Source organism: Salmo salar, chromosome ssa07, assembly GCF_905237065.1.
Source record: "Salmo salar chromosome ssa07, Ssal_v3.1, whole genome shotgun sequence".
NCBI lineage: Eukaryota > Metazoa > Chordata > Actinopteri > Salmoniformes > Salmonidae > Salmo > Salmo salar.
Genome location: NC_059448.1, coordinates 41,658,666 through 41,681,718, shown reverse-complemented (window position 1 = coordinate 41,681,718; position 23,053 = coordinate 41,658,666). Strand labels below are relative to the sequence as shown.

General features: G+C 47.3%; 1 protein-coding gene across 1 annotated transcript in view; it reads right to left on the bottom strand.

Annotated features, from left to right (window-relative positions):
• LOC106609322 (metallophosphoesterase domain-containing protein 1) overlaps positions 1 to 23,053 on the bottom strand; it is a 45,315-nt gene that overhangs the window by 16,488 nt on the left and 5,774 nt on the right. The window contains exon 4 of the mRNA XM_014208000.2: positions 7,671 to 7,896. Coding sequence (XP_014063475.1) covers positions 7,671 to 7,896 — 226 coding nt within the window. The remainder of the gene's footprint in view (positions 1 to 7,670; positions 7,897 to 23,053) is intronic.

Genomic DNA, 23,053 nt, shown 5'->3' with positions numbered 1-23,053 from the left:
CCCTCCCTCCCTCCCTCTCTCCCTCCCTCCCTCCCTCCCTCCCTCCCTCCCTCCCTCCCTCCCTCCCTCCCTCCCTCCCTCTCTCCCTCCCTCCCTCCCTCCCTCCCTCCCTCCCTCCCTCTCTCTCTCTCTCTCTCCCTCCCTCCCTCCCTCTCTCCCTCCCTCCCTCTCTCCCTCCCTCCCATTCACCAGTCTCCTGTGCATAAGGAAACACACTGATTTGCCAAAGATTGGAGGTTGGTGGGATGGTGGGGTGAAAATATGGCAGGTGGGGGTGAAGAGGGACCCCTGTTCAGAACCAGTTCTGGGCATCATGGCAGCACGCGTGCCAGCACAGCAGAAGGGTCTGATATAGAGGACAGAGACACCCTAAGGGGGAAGAAATCACCCCACACACTCACAGCATCATACAACCCCACTCACACCCCTGATCCCTTTTGGACGAGCATTCCCCGTCCTCTACACTGGTTCTGACTATGTGGTCTAATTGTGGTCAACGAGGACGCTGACCAGTGACTGCTCACTGCCTGACCCGACTGAGACCACAAGGGAGAATCTATACGCTGAGAACAACACTATATCTGTGTGTGTGTGTGTCTGTCTGTCTGTGTGTGTGTGTGTGTGTGTGTGTGTGTGTGTGTGCAAGAAACAGAGAGGAGAAGAAGGAGAACATACGGACAGAATCACTTTAATTCAAATTTAATATGAAGCCCACATGACTTGGAGAGGGGAAGCATTTGTGTGTAACCAAAGAGAACGGCCTACAGCACCACACACACACACACACACACACACACACACACACACACACACACACACACACACACACACACACACACACACACACACACACACACACACACACACACACACACACACACACACACACACACACACACACACACACACTTTCCCCTTGAGGTCATTTAACAGGTAATTTAAAGAGAAATCCCTACAGGAAAAAGACACTAAACGCCTTCTCTCTCTCCCTCCCTCGTTCCTTCTCTCTCTCCCTCCCTCGTTCCTTCTCTCTCTCCCTCCCTCGTTCCTTCTCTCTCTCCCTCCCTCGTTCCTTCTCTCTCTCCCTCCCTCGTTCCTTCTCTCTCTCCCTCCCTCGTTCCTTCTCTCTCTCCCTCCCTCGTTCCTTCTCTCTCTCCCTCCCTCGTTCCTTCTCTCTCTCCCTCCCTCGTTCCTTCTCTCTCTCCCTCCCTCGTTCCTTCTCTCTCTCCCTCCCTCGTTCCTTCTCTCTCTCCCTCCCTCGTTCCTTCTCTCTCTCCTTCTCTCTCTCCCTCCCTCGTTCCTTCTCTCTCTCCCTCCCTCGTTCCGTCTCTCTCTCCCTCCCTCGTTCCTTCTCTCTCTCCCTCCCTCGTTCCTTCTCTCTCTCCCTCCCTCGTTCCTTCTCTCTCTCCCTCCCTCGTTCCTTCTCTCTCTCCCTCCCTCGTTCCTTCTCTCTCTCCCTCCCTTCTTAACGCCTCACCATAAGTATGTTTACTCACCTGCAGGGACAGAGACTGACAGCACTTAGAGAAAGAGAAGGAGAATGGAGGAAAGAGATTAAAGAACAAAGAGAATCTACGGAGGAGGGAAAGTGACAAGCGCTGAAGAAGGCAGTTTTTCTCTCCCTTTTTCCCTCCAAACCTTAAGTGGCCGTTTATTACTACTCAGTGTTCATCATAGGCTACCTCACTGTCCCAATCGGGGAATACACCTCAACCACTGGAAACAGGCGATGTGGACGAACAAGAGAGACAGAAGAAAAGAGGAGGGGAGAGAGAAGGAGGGGTAGAGCACAGGGCCCCAGGGGTTTTTGGGACAGTCTCTGAGCACATCAGATGTTAATTTAGCAAGGCCTCTGGTGAGCAGTCCTAGAAAATGAACACCCACCACGAGCCACTACTGTAGCTAGCTAGCTGGTTCCCACAGGGCAGGACGACAAGTCTCCCCCCGCTCTCTCTCTCTCCCCCGCTCTCTCTCTCTCTCCCCCGCTCTCTCTCGTTATATCCTGTAAGAGCTGTTCAGCAATAACAGCTAGAACTCAGACTATCTCCAAAGCGGTCAAATTACCTTCATCATTTCTACATGATCATTAGAGTCCTTCTATTAACAACCCCTCGGAGTATTCTGTCCCTCTCTCCCTCTTTCTCGCTCCGCCACTCTCCACCCCTCCTCTCAGTCTACATCACAACACCTGTTAATTAAAAACAGAGCGCAAAGAGATCTCTCCTTCTTTCCATCCCTCCTTCATCAGGGAAGTTTTCAAAACAGGGGGAGAAGGTATTCTGTCCCTCACCATGAATCAAAAGAGAGGAGAGGGGGAGGAAGAGGGGGAGGAAGAGGAGAAGACTCTCTTCATCTCTTTAGTTTTTCTGATGAGCTTTCTTAATTGGGCCACTATAGAAAGAAGTGAAATCCTAAATAATTAAAAAATCTAATTAAGGAGTCTTTTGCATCTCCGTGCTTAATTATTCCGTTCGGAGAGCAGTGGGGAGCGATACATTTCTCCCGTTTAATATTTTTTTTAAAAGAGTCTCCCCTCTCCTCATCCCACCACTCCCCCATCAAGAAACAGCTCCTGATTTCTCTCCTCTGTCCTCCCCCTCTCTCTCTCCCGTCGCTCTTCAGATGTGTGTGTGTGTGTCTGTGTGTGTGTGTGTGTGTGTGTGTGTCTGTGTGTGCCGTCCTCAGAGACTGTCGTTATGAACACTTAGAGTTCACCCATTAGTTCATTCCACAGAGAGGGCCGCTGTAAGGCCTCTGCTACTCTCTCCATCCCCCTCTTCTCCATCTCTCCCCCTCTCTCGCGCTCCTTTCGCCATTCCTGCCTCTCAATCTCTACATCTCTCTCTTTACCCCATTCTCTTACCTTCTTTCTACACCCTCTCCCTTGTACTATCTCCTCTCTGTAATAGCATTCCTATCTCCCTACTATATCTCTCTCTCATTGGTGTTCCAACCTCCCTGCTGAGTCCAAAAGAAGCGCATAGCTCAGTGAAATGACTGAAGAGGAAACCAGTGAAGAGAGAGTGAAATACTGTGAGGATCTACGTGGAACAAAAGCTGTAGAAAGAACGTGTTTAAAATGACATGTTTAACTACAAGGCCGATCATTCATTGTTCAGTCCATGAGCAAGGTGAGGGCGACACGGTTGTGTTGAATTGAATCACCGGTGTGGAGATTACCACTGAATCACCATTCAATTCATCGTTTGTGGGACTGGTTTACGATGAACTGAATCACCGGTGTGGAGATTACCACTGAATCACAATTCAATTCATCGTTTGTGGGACTGAATTGAATCAGGCCCACGCAGTCTCTGCTAATCATTTAAATAGGCTACATCATTTATAGTTCACTTCTTGGCTATACCAGCAGGGCATACGCACACACACACACACACACACACACAGTGTTGTGATCTCCTTAATTAGCCATGTGATTAGCTACATTGGATGTCTGCAGCGAAGCGAGGAGCTCTCTCTCCCCCGTGTAAAGCAAAACATGTGTTCCCGAGACCTCATACATTCTGACACACACGCACACACACAGCTGTAGACTACACTAATGCTGCCACCTCTGCCCTCTCAGACACAGTCAAAAAAACAAAGGAATAAAATCCCAGGCACAGTTAAGCAGGTCTACATTAAAACTCCCCTCACTCGCTCCACTTTCTCATCCTTCTCCCTCGTTCCGCTGTGTTTCTGTGCTTGTGTTGTGTGTAGTGGCTCCTCTCCCTCGTTCCGCTGTGTTTCTGTGCTTGTGTTGTGTGTAGTGGCTCCTCTCCCTCGTTCCGCTGTGTTTCTGTGCTTGTGTTGTGTGTAGTGGCTCCTTCCTCGTGCCTTGTGTGGCTCCTCTCCCTCGTTCCGCTGTGTTTCTGTGCTTGTGTTGTGTGTAGTGGCTCCTCTCCCTCGTTCCGCTGTGTTTCTGAGCTTGTGTTGTGTGTAGTGGCTCCTCTCCCTCGTTTGGGCTTTGAAAAGACGACCACTGTGGCTAATTCCCATGCCTCCCACACTACCGTTAAGACTATGGTTCGGCGCTCTTCTGTTCTGCCTCCATCACACACACACACACACACACACACACACACACACACACACACACACCTTCCATTCTGCCTCCCTGTCCCTTTAGCTCCGAGACGCGGGGTGGCTTTGCGATACGCCCATGACAAATTACTTGTAAACTTGCATTACCGTCAGAACAGGAACAGAGGCACACACACGCACACACACACACACACACACACACACACACACACACACACACACACACACACACACACACACACACACACACACACACACACACACACACACTCCATGCTGTCCTTTTGATTCCACATTTCAGAGAATGACAAATTGTTAGGATTTGGGTAGGATGCAGCATGCTATGTTCAGATCGAATTTTGGCTGGAGACTGGGGGGTAGGGATAGGGATTGTGGAGCTGTGTGTGTGTGTGTGTGTGTGTGTGTGTGTGTGTGTGTGTGTGTGTGTGTGTGTGTGTGTGTGTGTGTGTGTGTGTGTGTGTGTGTGTGTGTGTCTGTGACAGGGACATGGGACGGACAAGAAAGCACCATGCTGCGAGCCACATGCAATCAGACCCCCATGAAGAGAGAGGGATGGATGGAGGGATAAAAGAGAGAATGAGTGATTGAAGGATGACAGAACAGAAGTAAAGATGGATGGAGGGATGGGGAGAAGGAGAGATATGGGCTTGTAGCAGGGCTTTGTGGAATAGTGATGGCTGAGGGGATTGAGGGAGAAGAATGGAGGAAAAGAGACAGGGAAAGAAAAGGGGAAGAAGGGAGATGGAGGGAGGAGAGAACGACTGGAGCAGAGGAGAGAACGACTGGAGCAGAGGAGAGAACGACTGGAGCAGAGGAGAGAACGACTGGAGCAGAGGAGAGAACGACTGGAGCAGAGGAGAGAACGACTGGAGCAGAGGAGAGAACGACTGGAGCAGAGGAGAGAACGACTGGAGCAGAGGGGAGAACGACTGGAGCTGAGGGGAGAAAGACTGGAGCAGAGGGGAGAACGACTGGAGCAGAGGGGAGAACGACTGGAGCTGAGGGGAGGACGACTGGAGCAGAGGGGAGGACGACTGGAGCAGAGGGGAGGACGACTGGAGCAGAGGGGAGGACGACTGGAGCAGAGGAGAGAACGACTGGAGCAGAGGGGAGAACGACTGGAGCAGAGGAGAGAACGACTGGAGCTGAGGAGAGAACGACTGGAGCAGAGGGGAGGACGACTGGAGAAGAGGGGAGGACGACTGGAGCAGAGGGGAGGACGACTGGAGCAGAGGGGAGAACGACTGGAGCAGAGGGGAGAACGACTGGAGCAGAGGGGAGAACGACTGGAGCAGAGGAGAGAACGACTGGAGCAGAGGAGAGAACGACTGGAGCAGAGGGGAGAACGACTGGAGCAGAGGAGAGAACGACTGGAGCAGAGGAGAGAACGACTGGAGCAGAGGAGAGAACGACTGGAGCAGAGGAGAGAACGACTGGAGCAGAGGGGAGAACGACTGGAGCAGAGGGGAGAACGACTGGAGCTGAGGGGAGAACGACTGGAGCAGAGGAGAGAACGACTGGAGCAGAGGGGAGAACGACTGGAGCTGAGGGGAGAACGACTGGAGCAGAGGGGAGGACGACTGGAGCAGAGGGGAGGACGACTGGAGCAGAGGGGAGGACGACTGGAGCAGAGGGGAGGACGACTGGAGCAGAGGGGAGGACGACTGGAGCTGAGGGGAGAACGACTGGAGCAGAGGGGAGAACGACTGGAGCAGAGGGGAGAACGACTGGAGCAGAGGAGAGAACGACTGGAGCAGAGGAGAGAACGACTGGAGCAGAGGGGAGAACGACTGGAGCAGAGGGGAGAACGACTGGAGCAGAGGGGAGAACGACTGGAGCAGAGGGGAGAACGACTGGAGCAGAGGGGAGAACGACTGGAGCAGAGGGGAGAACGACTGGAGCAGAGGGGAGAACGACTGGAGCAGAGGGGAGAACGACTGGAGCAGAGGGGAGAACGACTGGAGCAGAGGGGAGAACGACTGGAGCAGAGGGGAGAACGACTGGAGCAGAGGGGAGGACGACTGGAGCAGAGGGGAGAACGACTGGAGCAGAGGGGAGAACGACTGGAGCAGAGGGGAGAACGACTGGAGCAGAGGGGAGAACGACTGGAGCAGAGGGGAGGACGACTGTGCGGTTACAGTTAATTCAGGGCAGATGACTCATCAGGGCAGGAGACACAGACAGACAGACAGACAGACAGAGAGGCTTCTTTCCTCCCACCACCCCGAGGCTACAGTACAGGCCGGTCACAGGCCATAAAGCAGTCCCAGTCTGGCATCGCCATGGAGACGGGACTGGAGCGGGTAAAGCAGGCGCTGTCCCACTGCTCCTGACAAAGATTAGAGAGAGAAAGAGACATCCTCGTTCCCCCGCGTTCCCCCGTGCTCCCACTGCCGAGCCAGCGACATGTGGAGCGCAGACAGACAGGTGGATTGAGGGAGAGAGGGAGGGATGAGGAGAGGTAGAGCAATAGAGGCAGCAGACAGTGTGGAGAGGGGAACACACGGAGCCTCCAGCTGGAGTCCCTCTGCTGGAGGAACAGAGCCTCGGGCTGCTGCAACACACACACACACACACACACACACACACACACACACACACACACACACACACACACACACACACACACACACAATTTAATCTGCCTTCTGTAACAAGCCTACTGCACCAGCCAAGCCCGGCCGGTGTTACTGAATTGAAGCCGTGTGCACCATTCTTCCTCTCACACCCTCTGTTTTCAGTTCTCTCCCTCTCTCTCCCCATCCCTCCTTCCTCTCTCTCCCCATCCCTCCTCCCTCTCTCTCCCCATCCCTCCTTCCTCTCTCTCCCCATCCCTCCTTCCTCTCTCCCCATCCCTCCTTCCTCTCTCTCCCCATCCCTCCTTCCTCTCTCTCCCCATCCCTCCTTCCTTTCTCTCCCCATCCCTCCTTCCTTTCTCTCCCCATCCCTCCTTCCTCTCTCTCCCCATCCCTCCTTCCTCTCTCTCCCCATCCCTCCTTCCTCTCTCTCCCCATCCCTCCTTCCTTTCTCTCCCCATCCCTCCTTCCTCTCTCTCCCCATCCCTCCTTCCTCTCTCTCCTCCTTCTCGCTCTCTCAACACACCTGAGGCATCTCTCCATAGCGGCTATTCCTCTAACTCAAGGGACCCCACTATCTCAGCAAACCAATTACCTAGCACAGGGGGCCCCACACCCATCCCAGTGCCTACACACTACCTCTGGGGCCCCTCACCAAAAACACATAGTGCATTATGGAGCATTTGTAAACCAGCACCACACACACACACACACACACACACACACACACACACACACACACACACACACACACACACACACACACACAGGCGATGACCAGGGAGAGAGAACAGGAGAGGAGAGAGGGAGGGAGGCAGGCAGTAAGGAAGAGAGGAAGGAAAGAGGTAGCCAATGAAAAAAAGAGCATGGGAGGAAGTGTGTGGAGAGGAGGGTGAGTGAATGGCTGACAGGAAATTAAGTGGAGAGAAAGGACAAAGTGGTTGTGAGAGAAGATTGATAGATAGAAATAGATTAAGTAGTAGGAGTGTTGTCCACTATCAGGTATACTGCAGTTACAGAGTCACCCACCAGGGGGAGCCGTAGATGCGGAAGCCGCGTACGGTGACCTCTGAGTCCTGCAGGTAGATACAGTTGGTGAGCAGGGACTGGACGTTCTCGTAGTTCTCTGGTTTCAGCTTGGAGGCCGACGGGAAGTAGTAAAAGTCCTGCTTGATCAGGTCAGCCATGAACTCCTGGTCAAAGGTCAACTCATGGTTCCCTGCAATCACTATCTTTATGTCGTAGGGCAAGGTGCCTGGGAGAGAGAGGAGAGAGAGGAGAAAATGGACCATCAGTTCAGAAGTAGTCCACACCCATTCAACAAACTTCTACAGGTGCAACAGAGTACCAAAATCCAATGGAAACAGAGAATTTAATTGAAACGGAATTTCTTTCTTTTTGTCTCATCTGTCATGGGTCTTACTAGCTCCGATCCATGTTAGTTGCAATAGTGTCAACAATCAAATGTGCTTTGTTCGTTCTCACAAAGACATCTCTCATCTGGCAGTCACAGTTCCATTAATCACAGGTAACAAAGGAATAGGAAAGGAAATATTTCAGGGAACTTTCAATACAGTTATTTCATTATTTAGCATTTTAGGAATATAGTAATTGTTTTGATTTTAGGAATATTCTAAATAAAATGATTTTAGGACTATAGTAAATAACAAACATATTCTATCTGAATAACTTTTTTCTACATGAACCATTGCTTGCGCATCTTTATCATAGAATGGACCCTTCATCCAAACCCAGTCAATAATCCTGAAGTGTAACTCCTCCTCTTTAATTGGCTATTCGATCCACGCTGCCTGTCAAACACTGGCAGGCCAACACACACATCTACATATCCCCTAATGTTTTCAAAGGGTTGATGAAAAAAAACTTGTGAAAAACCATGACAAATCTGGGGGTCTTCTTTGTCTACGAGACGTGAGACGCTTCGCCGTTTGTCAGGTAGCACGGTTGACGGAGACTTCAATCACTGCGCGTTTTTTGACAATTACTGCGAGAACGATGTGGCATGCTGTGTGTGTGTGTGTGTGTGTGTGTGTGTGTGTGTGTGAGTGTGTGTCGTGCTGCTGAAAAGGAGTAATTAAACTCAGCTTTAGCAGAGGCTGCCAAATCAAGAGACGGCTCTGTCACAACAGCCAGTCAGAGAACAGTGACAGCATCCAGAGAGACAGAAGGGGGGAAAGGGGGTAAGAGAATTGGAGGAACAGAAAATAGGAAGAATGTAAACTTTTTTTATAGGCTTATTGTACAGATAGACACAATGGAAATAAACTTCACGGACCTTGATTTTAGTTTTTCTTACTTAAACCATAAGAATGATCTTACAACATGATTTTTGCACCTAAAAACAAAGGCAAGTTTACATACTGGCATGATTTAACAGCAACAAATGTGTGGCCTACTGTAGACGTCGCAAAGAAGGGTCATAACTCACTTGTAACAATCGTATAATTACAATGATTATTTTTCTATGGTTACAATAAATGTTCACAATGTGTAGCCAGTAATAGATAAATAGCCCAATGCCTTTAGTACAGTGCCTTGAAAAAGTATTCATGTCCCGTGGCGTTTTTCCTATTTTGTTGCATTACAACCTGTAATTTCAATGGATTTTTATTTGGATTTCATGTAATGGACATAAACAAAATAGTCCAAAATGGTGAAGTGAAATGAATTTTTTTTATTGAGAAAGCGGAATAGTGGTGTGTGCATATGTTTTCACCCCCTTTGCTATTAAGCCCCTAAATAAGATCTGGTGCAACCAATTACCTTCAGAAGTCACATAATTAGTTAAATAAAGTCCACCTGTGTGCAATCTAAGTGTCACATGATCTGTCACATGATCTCAGTATATATACACCTGTTCTGAATGGCCCCAGAGTCTGCAACACCACCAAGCAAGGGGCACCACCAAGCAAACCAAGGAGCTCTCCAAACAGGTCAGGGACAAAGTTGAGAAGTACAGATCAGGGTTGGGTTATAAGAAAATATCTGAAACTTTGAACATCCCACGGAGCACCATTAAATCCATTATTAAAAAAGTGAAAGAATATGGCACCACAACAAACCTGCCAAGAGAGGACCACTTTAAGCCATACATTCCACAGAGCTGGGCTTTACGGAAGAGTGGCCAGAAAAAGCCATTGTTCAATAATTATTTTTGGTGTTTGCCAAAAGGCATGTGGGAGACTCCCGAAACATATGGAAGAAGGTACTCTGGTCAGATGAGACAAAAATGTTGCTTTTTGACCATCAAGGAAAACGCTATGTCTGGCGCAAACCCAACACCTCTCATCACCCCGAGAACACCATGTTTTTCATCGGCAGGGACTGGGAAACTGGTCAGAATTGAAGGAATGATGGATGGCATTAAATACAGGGAAATTCTTGAGGGAAACCAGTTTCAGTCTTCCAGAGATTTGAGACTGGGACAGAGGTTCACCTTCCAGCAGGACAATGACACTAAGCATACTGCTAAAGCAACACTCGAGTGGTTTAAGGGGAAACATTTAAATGTCTTGGAATGGCCTAGTCAAAGTCCAGACCTCAATACAATTGAGAATCTGTGGTATGACTTAAAAATTGCTGTACACCAGCGGAACCCATTCAACTTGAAGGAGCTGGAGCAGTTTTGCCTTGAAGAATGGGCAAAAATCCCAGTGTCTAGACGTGCCAAGCTTATAGAGACATACCCCAAAAGACTTGCAACTGTAATTGCTGCAAAAGGTGGCTCTGCAAAGTATTGACTTTGGGGGGTGAATAGTTATGCACGCTGAAGTTCAGTTTTTTTTTATTATTTCTTGTTTGTTTTACAAGAAAACATATTTAGCATCTTCAAAGTGGTAGGCATGTTGTGTAAATCAAATGATACAACCACCCCAAAAAAATATATTTTATTTCCAGGTTGTAAGGCAACAAAATAGAAAAAATGCCAAGGGGGGTGAATACTTTCGCAAGCCACTGTATCTATCTTCATCCTTTACTGACAGACAACCCAAGTGCCATTTCCAGCCAATAAAAACAAAATCCTGAAAAAAGTGAACTATTCATAACAGAGCCATTTTCAGATGCCAACCAAGACCCCAGAGTTCCCAAACACCAACATGGGGTTCCCAAACACCAACATGGACTGGCCGGTATTCACAGTTACACTCAAGAGAGAAGGGGCATCCTTCAAAAAAATCGAAGTCCAGCCTGAGATAATCAACCCTCTGCATCATCCAGCTGACCCTGAAAAAGGTGTTCAGGGACACGTGGCATTTTGCAGCGGGGATGAACCATCTCACAGATCGACATGACGGCATGGTTGGCTCCATCTCACAGATCTACATGACGGCATGGTTGGCTCCATCTCACAGATCTACATGACGGCATGGTTGGCTCCATCTCACAGATCTAGACAAATCGTCAGCTCATTAAGGAATGATGTAGATGCCTATCAGAGGAGCAGGGTCTTCTTGTTCAGATTCCAACATGGTAGTTTGGCACGGCACGCCGGCTCAGTTTTGTAAAAGTAGTGAGGGAAGAGATCAGAAGGAAGTGTACTCAATGACTTTCCTTTAAAGAAGAACTTCTGGATGCTTTGAGACGCCAAGACCTGCAGCCAGTGGACTGTTAGGAGCTTCAGTTCATCTGATGACTTAAAGGGACATTTCATTTTCATCATCACCAGCACCACTCCAACATCAACATATGTGAAAATGGCGTGTTTCTATGTTTTGTGGAAAAAAAGATAAGAGGAAGATTTCCAATTACATCTTCGGTCTGCATCGTGTGATTTTAACCAATTATGAATAGGCATTCCCTACGAATTCCCTACTAATTGGTTGATGTTGTCATTGGAAACACTTATCTTCCCCTTTTACTAGAAAACGTGCCATTTTCACATATGTTGATTTTGGGGTGGTGCTGGAGATAATGAATATGAAGATGAACAATTTTGAAATGTCCTTTTAAAGAAGATAAGCCTGCAGATACCCCTAGATCAAGGACAAGAGCAGAAGTTGGAACTCACAGAACACTGTAAGCCTGATGTCCCATTTGCAGATGATCAGATAGAGGCTGTCAAAAAGCCCAAGTTAAAGACGTCGGCGATTTGGAGCTTCTTCACAGCAGTGGCCAAAGCATTTAATTGCACCCCTGTGGCCAAGGAACACAAAACACACTGACCCAGAATATTAATTCAATTATGTCTGTTACCCTAGATAGGATGTGACCGGATAGAATCCATCAAATACGTTCACCGGCCCTCAGTTAGGAGGGGCGTTAGGTTGACTGGAGTGAAACATACCTCGTTCAATAAACACGCCCCCGCATCCACCTCCATTAATTCAAGTTTTATGGGTGACATTTTAAATCATGAAAGACTGAATCTGCATATTGTATGACTAGGATTATGGCCAGGAGTGATTCCTGACAACATGACCTTATCAGGAAAAACTCCTGGTCCTATGTACTTTATGAACACCACCAGTGATCAAAACATTGTGTTCTTCCAATGAGTCAAAGCAGGCCGTGCGTGTCTCTTTATCAAAAAGAATCTACATAAAGGCACAGTGGATCAACGTAGCAACGCTCAAATCACCATTCCACAATACAGTCTTTCTCCCACATCCACAAAGCACACACGTTGGACAGAATAACTCACTCAAACACAAAAGTAGACGGAGAAAGATGAACGCGATGCTTTTGGAAAAGAGAAAGGAAGGTGAGAGAGAGGCGAGAGAGAGTGAGAGAGAGAAAGAGGCAGAGAGAGACTAATCCAAATATGCAGGCAGCGGAGCACTGTCTTCTGTTGTTAGCAACCATCTCTTCCAAGCTTTTGTCTTAGATTTCAAAAGCCGCTTTCAAGCAACAAATAGTTTAAATTTCCCTGTGAATCACCCGCACAAAGTAGCAAGCCTTCTCTGTGTTTCAGTTCAAAAGAAGTAATCAAATAAAAACACATGTACACACACGCACACAGTAAAACACACTCGAAAACATGCACAACACTTCTAAGTCTAAAGCTTGTCTAAGCAGCTCTGCACTACATTCTCCTCCCAAAAGACACACTGCAGAGGCACTCTCCCTCCCTCCCTCCCTCCCTCCCTCCCTCCCTCCCTCCCTCCCTCCCTCCCTCCCTCCCTCCCTCTCCATCCCTCAGCCTCCCTTTATCCCTCTCATTTCCTCCCTCACTGTCCAGTGTGTGTGTGTGGTTTATTACAGACCCAGTGCTAACAGGGTTAGTTAAGGGGAGTGATCTGCTGTCTGAAGGGACCTGTGCTTGACTAGATACAGTGGAATGTGCTCTATACTGGCCTTTACAATAACCCCCAAATCCTCAATATCCTAGAAGCCGAGGAGGGTGGTTAGTCTGTGTGTCTGTGTGTGAAGCTTCCGGCGCTCCCGCCACCATTGTTCCGGTGTTCCGATGGGTGGTCCTTGCCCTTTGAAGAGGAAAATCCCTGTTTTTCCCAAATCCATGGCATGTCGAGGGGGATTACTGCCCTTTGTGTGTGTCTCTGTGTGTCTGTGTGTGTGTGTGTACATGTGTTTGTCTGCAAGCCCAACTTGTTCTAGCTGCCCATGGACATAACAGAGTGTGTATCTACCAGTACTTACTATAATGTCTCCTGTACATTCAATCAAGTCATTCTATGCCATAACAGCCTAGTAACATTGGTCTGTCTACAGAAGCAATAACTACTGTTTATAAGAAAAAAGACATGTTGAGACTCAACCTGGATTAGCATTACAACGCCCATTCTGTGTGTGTGTGTGTGTGTGTGTCTAATCCCTCCCACCTGAACATGAAGCAGACACACTCTCCTAATTTCCTGTTTAAACACCACCCACACACCCGTGGCACATACACAATCGACAAAAACACTCACCCAAAAACACAAGCGACTAAGCAAGCAACGCATCCAAAACACACACTCTGCCCTCACACAGTACATTCCAGTAATCACACACACACACACACACACATTTCATTTTCACCCACAACCTAAACGCAAATCCGACAGACGGTAATACCGCACCATCTCCGGCCTAGTAGGAGGTCTCTGTCTTTCCTCTCACTCTCTCTCTTTATCTATCTCTTGTTTCACTCTCTCTCTCTCTTTATCTATCTCTTGTTTCACTCTCTCTCTCTCTTTATCTATCTCTCGTTTCAGTCCCTTTCTCTCTTGCTGTTCCACTTCCATACCAAGCCTAGCACATTCAGAAGACAAAGCATCAAAATAGCAGCCTGTCCTGTTCTTCGTCACAACGTCACATCAATAGTCAACCACTGAAAAGGTTGATGAGTCAGAATACAGTCAGAGACAGAGGTACTGGGCACGCATTACATTGAACCAACATGGAATAGAAGTTGTATTGACGTCTATGACCAATGGGACATTATGTATATGTGTAGAGCGAACAGCTGGTTCTGAGCTTGACTTGGAAAGAGGAGAGAAAAAATTATTTTAAAAAATACTTTAGTGAACTAACACTCAAACTTTTTTTCATACTAGCTCTGACCTTGCTACTTTATTGAAGAAAAATATACTTACTATGACTTCAATATGTGGTTATCCCACCTAGCTACACTACATGACCAAAAGTATGTGGACACCTGCTAATTGAACATCTCATTCCAAAATCATGGGCATTAATATGGAGTTGGTCGCCCCTTTGCTGCTATAACAGCCTCCACTCTTCTGGGAAGGCTTTCCACTCGATGTTGGAACATTGCAGCGGGGACTTGCTTCCATTCAGCCACAAGAACATTAGTGAGGTCGGGCACTGATGTTGGGCGATTAGGCCTGGCTCGCAGTCAGCGTTCCAATTAATCCCAAATGTGCTCGATGTGGTTGAGGTCAGGGCTCTGTGCAGGTCAGTCAAGTTCTTACACACCGCTCTCGACAAACCATTTCTGTATGGACCTGGCTTTGTGCACGGGGGCATTGTCATGCTGAAACAGGAAAGGGCCTACCCCAAACTGTTGCCACAAAGTTGGAAGCAAAGAATTGCAAGAATCCCTGGTTCGAATCCTGGCTGTATCACATCCGGACGTGATTGGGAGTCCCATAGGGCGTCACACAATTGGCCCAGCGTCGTCCGGGTTTGGCAGTCATTGTAAATAAGAATTTAACTCTGTCTGTCCGTGGCCTCTCTTCCTCGGTGCGCACTGTCATTGTGTCCATTTCCATCTTGTCCAGCTGTGTATGTAACATTTCACGTAAACCCTGTTTCTTGTCTGCATCGAAGTAGCGGTCCTTGTACCTAGCATCGAGCATGGTGGCGACACAGTAAAGAGAGAATGCCACCGAATCGCTTGTTCACGGCCTGTGTCGACAGTTTTGTTGAGCAGGCGTTTCAACGCCATGACAGAGGATATCGCGTCTGCTGCAGGCGCAGTCGATGAGCTTATTTCTCCAGTCAGTTGCTTGAATGGAGCTAGCTAGCGTGTTCATGTTTCAAACATGTTCTCAAATGCCATTGAAATGGCAGCAGCGGTATGACAACCAGCACATTCATGAGCATGAATTACGGCTTTCCTCAGTACGAAATCCTCGTAGACCCACTGTGCTGTCAGACTCAGCATGCTCAAGGGGCTGATATCGCTGGTCCAAATGTCAGTCGTGAAGCTAATAGCAGTGACGCTATTACTGTGTAACAACCGGTAGGAAAACATCTGAAAAATAGCGCACTTGTTAGTGTGTACCGGTGCTCGACCAATCGGCGAAAGTCAACTTCACCCACGACAGAGAACGGTTGATTGTCAAGGGCAATGAATTCCATTATCTTGGCGTTAATGGATTTCACCTTTGAGTTGTCTTGCTGAAATTTTCTTACTCTTTCAAATGACTGCTCGACTTGTTGACTGCTCGACTTGTTGACTGCTCTACTTGTTGACTGCTCAACTTGTTGACTGCTCGACTTGTTGACTGTTCGACTTGTTGACTGTTCGACTTGTTGACTACTCGACTTGTTGACTGTTCGACTTGTTGACTGCTCGACTTGTTGACTGCTCGACTTGTTGACTGCTCTACTTGTTGACTGCTCAACTTGTTGACTGCTCAATCCACACAGCAGACATTGTGGGCTAGGTTAAGAATGCTGTGTTGCACATGTAGCGCAGCATTTTACATGGCGTCTTTACGTTATGTACCCACGTTATATAGGTATGCTCGTCAGCTTTGACATCGGTTTTGCACATCTGCGTTAACTAGACATCGGGTCGATATATCGTGCATCCCTAGTTGGCACTATGCATTGGGGCAGGTAGCGTACACCTGGCATCCGCCAAACCCAGATTTGTCCGTCGGACTGCCAGATGGTGAAGCGTGATTCATCACTCCAGCAAACGCGTTTCCACTGCTCTAGAGTCCAATGGCGGCGAACTTTACACCACTCCAGCTGACGCTTGGCATTGCGCATGGTGATCTTAGGCTTGTGTGCGGCTGCTCGGCCATGGAAACCCATTTCATGAAACTCTAGACTAACAGTTCTTGTACTGACATTGCGTCCAGAGGCAGCTTGGAACTCGGTTGTGAGTGTTACAAAAGTTTCCACTTCACATTAGCAGCACTTACAGTTGACCAGGGAAGACCTAGCAGGGAGGAAAATTGATGATCTGACTTGTTGGAAAGGTGGCATACTATGACGGTGCCATGTTGAAAGTCACTGAGCTCTTCAGTAAGGCCATTCTACTGCCAATGTTTGTCTATGGAGATTGCATGGCGGAGTGCTCGATTTTATACACCTGTCAGCAATGGGTGTGGCTGAAATAGCCGAATCTACTAATTTGAAGGGGTGTCCTCATAATTTTATATTTATAGTGTACCTTAAGATGAATGCACTAACTGTAAGTCTGCTAAATGACTAAAATGCCAAATGTAAAAGGTATGAGAGAGAGAGAGAGATGCCAAATGCCCTGAAACAGACAGAGGCATAGAGTTTCCAAGATCATTCAAATCACAAATGTTCTCTTACCTACAGTGGCAAGAAAAAGTGTGAACCATTTGGAATTACCTGGATTTCTGCATAAATTGGTCATCAAATTTGATCTGATCTTCATCTAAGTCACAACAATAGACAAACATAGTGTGCTTGTAACGCCCTGGCCATAGAGAGGGTTTTTTTGTTCTTTATTTTGGTTAGGCCAGGGTGTTACATTGGGTGGGCGTTCTATGTTCCTTTTTCTATGTTTTGGTATTTCTTTGTTTTGGGCCATGTGTGTGGCTCCCAATCAGGCACAGCTGAAGCTCGTTGCTGCTGATTGGGAGTCACACATAAGGAGCATGTTTTTCCTTTGGGTTTTGTGGGTAATTGTTTCTTGTTTAGTGTGGTTGCACCTGACAGGACTGTTGGCTGTCAGTTTCCTTGTTTTTGTATAGTGTTCTTTCCAATTAAATTGAAGGATGAATACTAACTCTGCTGCATTTTGGTCCTTTCCTGAAGACAGCCCTTACAGTGCTTAAAGTAATAACACACAAATTATTGTATTTTTCTTGTCTATTTCTTGTCACTCACAAAATTTGAGTTTGCTATTCACAAGAAGCATTACCTGATGTGAACCATGCCTCGAACAAAAGAGATCTCAGAAGACCTAAGATTAAGAATTGTTGACTTGCATAAAGCTGGAAAGGGTTACAAAAGTATCTCTAAAAGCCTTGATGTTCATCAGTCCGTGGTAAGACAAATAGTCTATAAATGGAGGAAGTTCAGCACTGTTCCTACTCTCCCTAGGAGTGGCCGTCCTGCAAAGATGACTGCAAGAGCACAGCACTGAATGCTCAATGAGGTTAAGAAGAATCCTAGAGTGTTAGCTAAAGACTTACAGAAATCTCTGGAACATGGTAACGTCTCTGTTGATGAGTCTACGATACGTAAAACACTTAACAAGAATGGTGTTCATGGGAGGACACCACAGAAGAAGCCACTGCTGTCCCAAAAAAATATCGCTGCACATCTGAAGTTTGCAAAGGTGCACATAGATGTTCCACAGCACTGCTGGAAAAATATTCTGTGGACAGATGAAACTACAGTTGAGTTGTTTGGAAGGAACACACAACACTATGTGTGTTTGGAGAAAAAAAGGTACAGCACACCAACATCAAAATCTCATCCCAACTGTAAAGTATGGTGGAGGAGCATCGTGGTTTGGGGCTGCTTTGCTGCCTCAGGGCCTGGACAGCTTGCTATCATCAACGGAAAAATTCATTCACAAGTTTATCAAGACATTTTGCAGGAGAATGTTAGGCTATCTGTCCGCCAATTGAAGCTCAACAAAAGTTGGTTGATGCAACATGACAACGACCCAAAACACAGAAGTAAATCAACAACAAAATGGCTTCAACAGAAACAAATATGCCTTCTGGAGTGGCCCAGTCAGAGTCCTGACCTCAACCCGATTGAGATGCTGTGGTATGACCACAAGATAACACTTCACACCAGACATCCCAAGAATATTGCTGAACTGAAACAGTTTTGTAAAGAGGAATGGTCTAAAATTCCTCCTGACCGTTGTGCAGGTCTGATCCGCAACTACAGAAAACATTTGGTTGAGTTTATTGCTGCCAAAGGAGGGTCAACCAGTTATTAAATCCAAGGGTTCACATACTTTTTCCGCCCTACACTGTGAATGTTTACACGGTGTGTTCAATAAAGACATGAAAACGTATAATTGTTTGTGTGTTATTAGTTTAAGCAGACTGTGTTTGTCTATTGTTGTGACCTAGATGAAGATCAGATCAAATTTTATGCCCAATTTATGCAGAAGTCCAGGTATTTCCAAAGGGTTCACATACTTTTTCTTGCCACTGTAAAAAGTTAGGACCAAGCCCCCATCCTCATCCACACCTCTGCAACTCCCCCATGTGGTTCACCAGTTTACCGTAGGCATGCGCCAGTGTCAGCACCAGCAACATAGCTCTGGGCTCCGTACACCCCGCCCCCTGCATCTGTTGCTTCCTGGCCTTCCACACTGCCATTTTCACCTGCCCCAACAAGTAATTACCTAGACAGTCCCTCCACCTGTTGACTACACAAAACTTAGGCCCTCCAACGTATTGTATAGGTAGTGTATGCCCCAACACTAGCTCTGTACACCACCCCCCGGACATAGAAAGAACAAGTGCTGCACTGTCTCCTCCTCCCATCTGATGGATCAAGGTGCGACGAGCGAGAGCACGAGAGCGAGACAGGTTAACATGCTGAACCAAACCAACCATTGGATCATGTAGAGAGAGCAGCCTGTGGAGAGAAAGACAGCACTCATGAAATGTTTATGATTGTCTTTTTTCTATTAGTGAGCTAAGGAGAGGGTTGGGGGGGGGGTCATGGAGTGGACATAGTATGTACACCAACACACACCATGCTCCCAAAGTGCCTACACGGCAATAGCATCATAGGAGTCAATCATCTATTACTCAGGAGAAAAAGGGAGCAGAGAGGAACAGGAGCTAAATAAAGAGCAGTACCCTAGACACAGGTGTCTCTGAACTCTACAACCCTGAGAGAGAGACAGACAGACAGACAGACAGACAGACAGACAGACAGACAGACAGACAGACAGACAGACAGACAGACAGACAGACAGACAGACAGACAGACAGACAGACAGACAGACAGACAGACAGGGAGAGAGACAGACAGACAGACAGACAGACAGACAGACAGACAGGGAGAGAGACAGACTGAGAGACAGACAGGGAGACAGATAGGGAGAGAGACAGGGAGAGAGACAGACAGGGAGACAGACAGGGAGAGAGACAGGTAGAGAGACAGACAGGGAGAGAGACAGGGAGAGAGACCGGGAGAGAGACAGGGAGAGAGACAGGGAAAGAGACGGGGAGATATGCAAATACAGAGTAAAAGACCAAGGGAGAGATAGAGACAAGGGAAATAAGAGTGAAAGAGCAAAAGAGAGGGAAAGAAAGGAATGGACAGGGGAATAAAGAGAAGTGAGAGAGAAAAGAGGAGTATATAGAGCAGAAAGTTAAGAATGAAAGCAGCTCCACTCTTGACCCCTGTTGGACCCCGAAGCACAATGAGATCCATATTTAACCAGCGATGGAGAGCAAGCGGCAGCACAGAGAACATCTACTACTGGATACAGGCCCCGCTCCGCGACCCTCCACCATCACGTGATGAATGAAGACACCACTGAAATCTAAAGCAGAACCTTCTCTTTCTCATATACACACGCACTGCAACGCCTCCCCTGACTTAATGCATAGTACAGGTTCATCATACAGTTTGCGTCTTCTGTGTAATTGTTCTAACCTGCATTGATTCCTAATGGGCTGTGAAGTGTTAGCAGCAGTAGTGTGTGTGAGAGGACACTGTATGAGAGGCACTGGAAGCTGATCAAAGAGAGCGTTATTGGATAGAATTGTACTGAAGTGGTGCTGTGTACCCACTCTGTGTCTACCTATTCTCTCTCCCTTTCTCTCCTCTCGCCATCTCTTCTTCCTACAGTGAGGGGAAAAAGTATTTGATCCCCTGCTGATTTTGTACGTTTGCCCACTGACAAAGAAATGATCAGTCTATAATTTTAATGGTAGGTTTATTTGAACAGTGAGAGACAGAATAACAACAGAAAAATCCAGAAAAACGCATGTCAAAAATGTTAGAAATTGATTTGCATTTTAATGAGGGAAATAAGTATTTGACCCCCTCTGCAAAAAATTACTTAGTACTTGGTGGCAAAACCCTTGTTGGCAATCACAGAGGTCAGACGTTTCTTGTAGTTGGCCACCAGGTTTGCACACATCTCAGGAGGGATTTTGTCCCACTCCTCTTTGCAGATCTTCTCCAAGTCATTAAGGTTTCGAGGCTGACGTTTGGCAACTCGAACCTTCAGTTCTCTCCACAGATTTTCTATGGGATTAAGGTCTGGAGACTGGCTAGGCCACTCCAGGACCTTAAATGTGCTTCTTCTTGAGCCACTCCTTTGTTGCCTTGGCCGTGTGTTTTGGGTCATTGTCATGCTGGAATACCCATCCACGACCCATTTTCAATGCCCTGGCTGAGGGAAGGAGGTTCTCACCCAAGATTTGACGTTACATGGCCACGTCCATCGTCCCTTTGATGCGGTGAAGTTGTCCTGTCCCCTTAGCAGAAAAACACCTCCAAAGTATAATGTTTCCACCTCCATGTTTGATGGTGGGGATGGTGTTCTTGGGGTCATAGGCAGCATTCCTCCTCCTCCAAACACGGCGAGTTGAGTTGATGCCAAAGAGCTCAATTTTGGTCTCATCTGACCACAACACTTTTACCCAGTTGTCCTCTGAATCATTCAGATGTTCATTGGCAAACTTCAGACGGGCATGTATATGTGCTTTCTTGAGCAGGGGGACCTTGCGGGCGCTGCAGGATTTCAGTCCTTCATGGCGTAGTGTGTTACCAATTGTTTTCTTGGTGACTATGGTCCCAGCTGCCTTGAGATCATTGACAAGATCCTCCCGTGTAGTTCTTGGCTGATTCCTCACCGTTCTCATGATCATTGCAACTCCACGAGGTGAGATCTTGCATGGAGCCCCAGGCCGAGGGAGATTGACAGTTCTTTTGTGTTTCTTCCATTTGCGAATAATTGCACCAACTGTTGTCACCTTCTCACCAAGCTGCTTGGCGATGGTCTTGTAGCCCATTCCAGCCTTGGGTAGGTCTACAATCTTGTCCCTGACATCCTTGGAGAGCTCTTTAGTCTTGGCCATGGTGGAGAGTTTGGAATCTGATTGATTGATTGCTTCTGTGGACAGGTGTCTTTTATACAGGTAACAAGCTGAGATTAGGAGCACTCCCTTTAAGAGTGTGCTCCTAATCTCAGCTCGTTACCTGTATAAAAGACACCTGGGAGCCAGAAACATTTCTGATTGAGAGGGGGTCAAATACTTATTTCCCTCATTAAAATGCAAATCATTTTATAACATTGTTTTTTTGTTGTTATTCTGTTTCTCACTGTTCAAATAAACCTACCATTAAAATTATAGACTTATCATTTCTTTGTCAGTGGGCAAATGTACAAAATCGGCAGGGGATCAAATACTTTTTTCCCTCTCTGTATCTCCTTCTCCAGTCAATCTGACACCATGCCTAAGATATCATGATTACATGCCCTAACACCAAACCAGGTCTTTCTTAGAATCCACAGAATTCATTTTCACTAAAACAACAAGATCTGTCTTCTGGGTCTCAAGGGGCCAAAGCTGAGGATAACCAGGTACAGATAGACCTTCCATGGGATGAAGTTCAACTCTACCTCCCCATCTCCCCCTTTCTCTTCTACAGTCCTCTCCTCTCCCCTCCCCTCCTTCTCCCCCCCTCTCCTCCTCTCCTGCAGTGTGCACCAGCTCTGACAAAGCCTTGAGCCCCTGCCAGAAGAACCGGGAGGAGCCTTCCTGCTAAAAATACTGAGAGAAGAAACAGAGGGAGCTGCCACGATGCCAAGTAGAGAGACAGAGAGAGAGAAAAGAGAGACCATATCTTCATAAAGGGAGGGAGAGATAGAGGAAGGGATAGAAGAAAAAGTGAGGGAACCAAACAAAAGAAAAGACAGAAGGTAAGAAAGAAAGAGAAGACAGACTTTTAGACAAAGGAAGAGAGCAAAGATAGGAAGGTTGGAATGAGTGTGTTCACCTGGCCATATGACAGTGTTTCCCTACAGTGTGTTTTTGTACCGAGGTACATCAGATAGTAGAAAGCCTAATACTGAGGCCAATGCTGAGCTCTCACTGGAGCCAGGCTGCAGACACAAAGCAGCATGAGCTATACATTCATCCGCTCTGAGTGAGTGAGTGAGAGAGAGAGAGAGAGAGAGGAACAAGAGAAAAATACAGATTATAAATATTTATACGAGCGAGCAGGAGTGAAATACAACTACAGGAAAAGGAGCAAAAGAGAGAATGGGGTATAGATGGAAAAAGAGAGAGAATTCATAAGGCACACCGGGCGCGTTTGGCGGGTTTTATCTTCGTAGCAGTCTCTCCCGCCAGTCGAGGCGCGGGCGAGCAGGTTTTCAGCTCGTGCTCCCCGTCGACTAGCCTTGGGGGGGGGGAGCTGAGCTGCCATCCCGTCTCCCCCTCCTCCCCCCTCGAGCTTCATCCTTATCCCTCTTGCTCTCCACCCCCTCTCCTCCCATCGCAAAGAGACGCTGGAAATAGGAATCACTGCAGCACGCTGGCTGGGGCCGCACACGGCTAAGATTTCTAAAGTTCTGGTTTTTACAACATCTCTTAGAGTTAACGCTGGGTTCATGTTTTATGAAGACAGTAACAGTGACGTGTGCAAACTATAATGTTACTGCTCTAAGTACTGAACATTATCTGAGTGGGCAGTTTCTTTTGCTCTTCTCTGTTTCGTCTTTTTATCTCTTTTTCATCAGGTATCCCTCCATCCATGACTTGTTTTCTTTCTTTGAA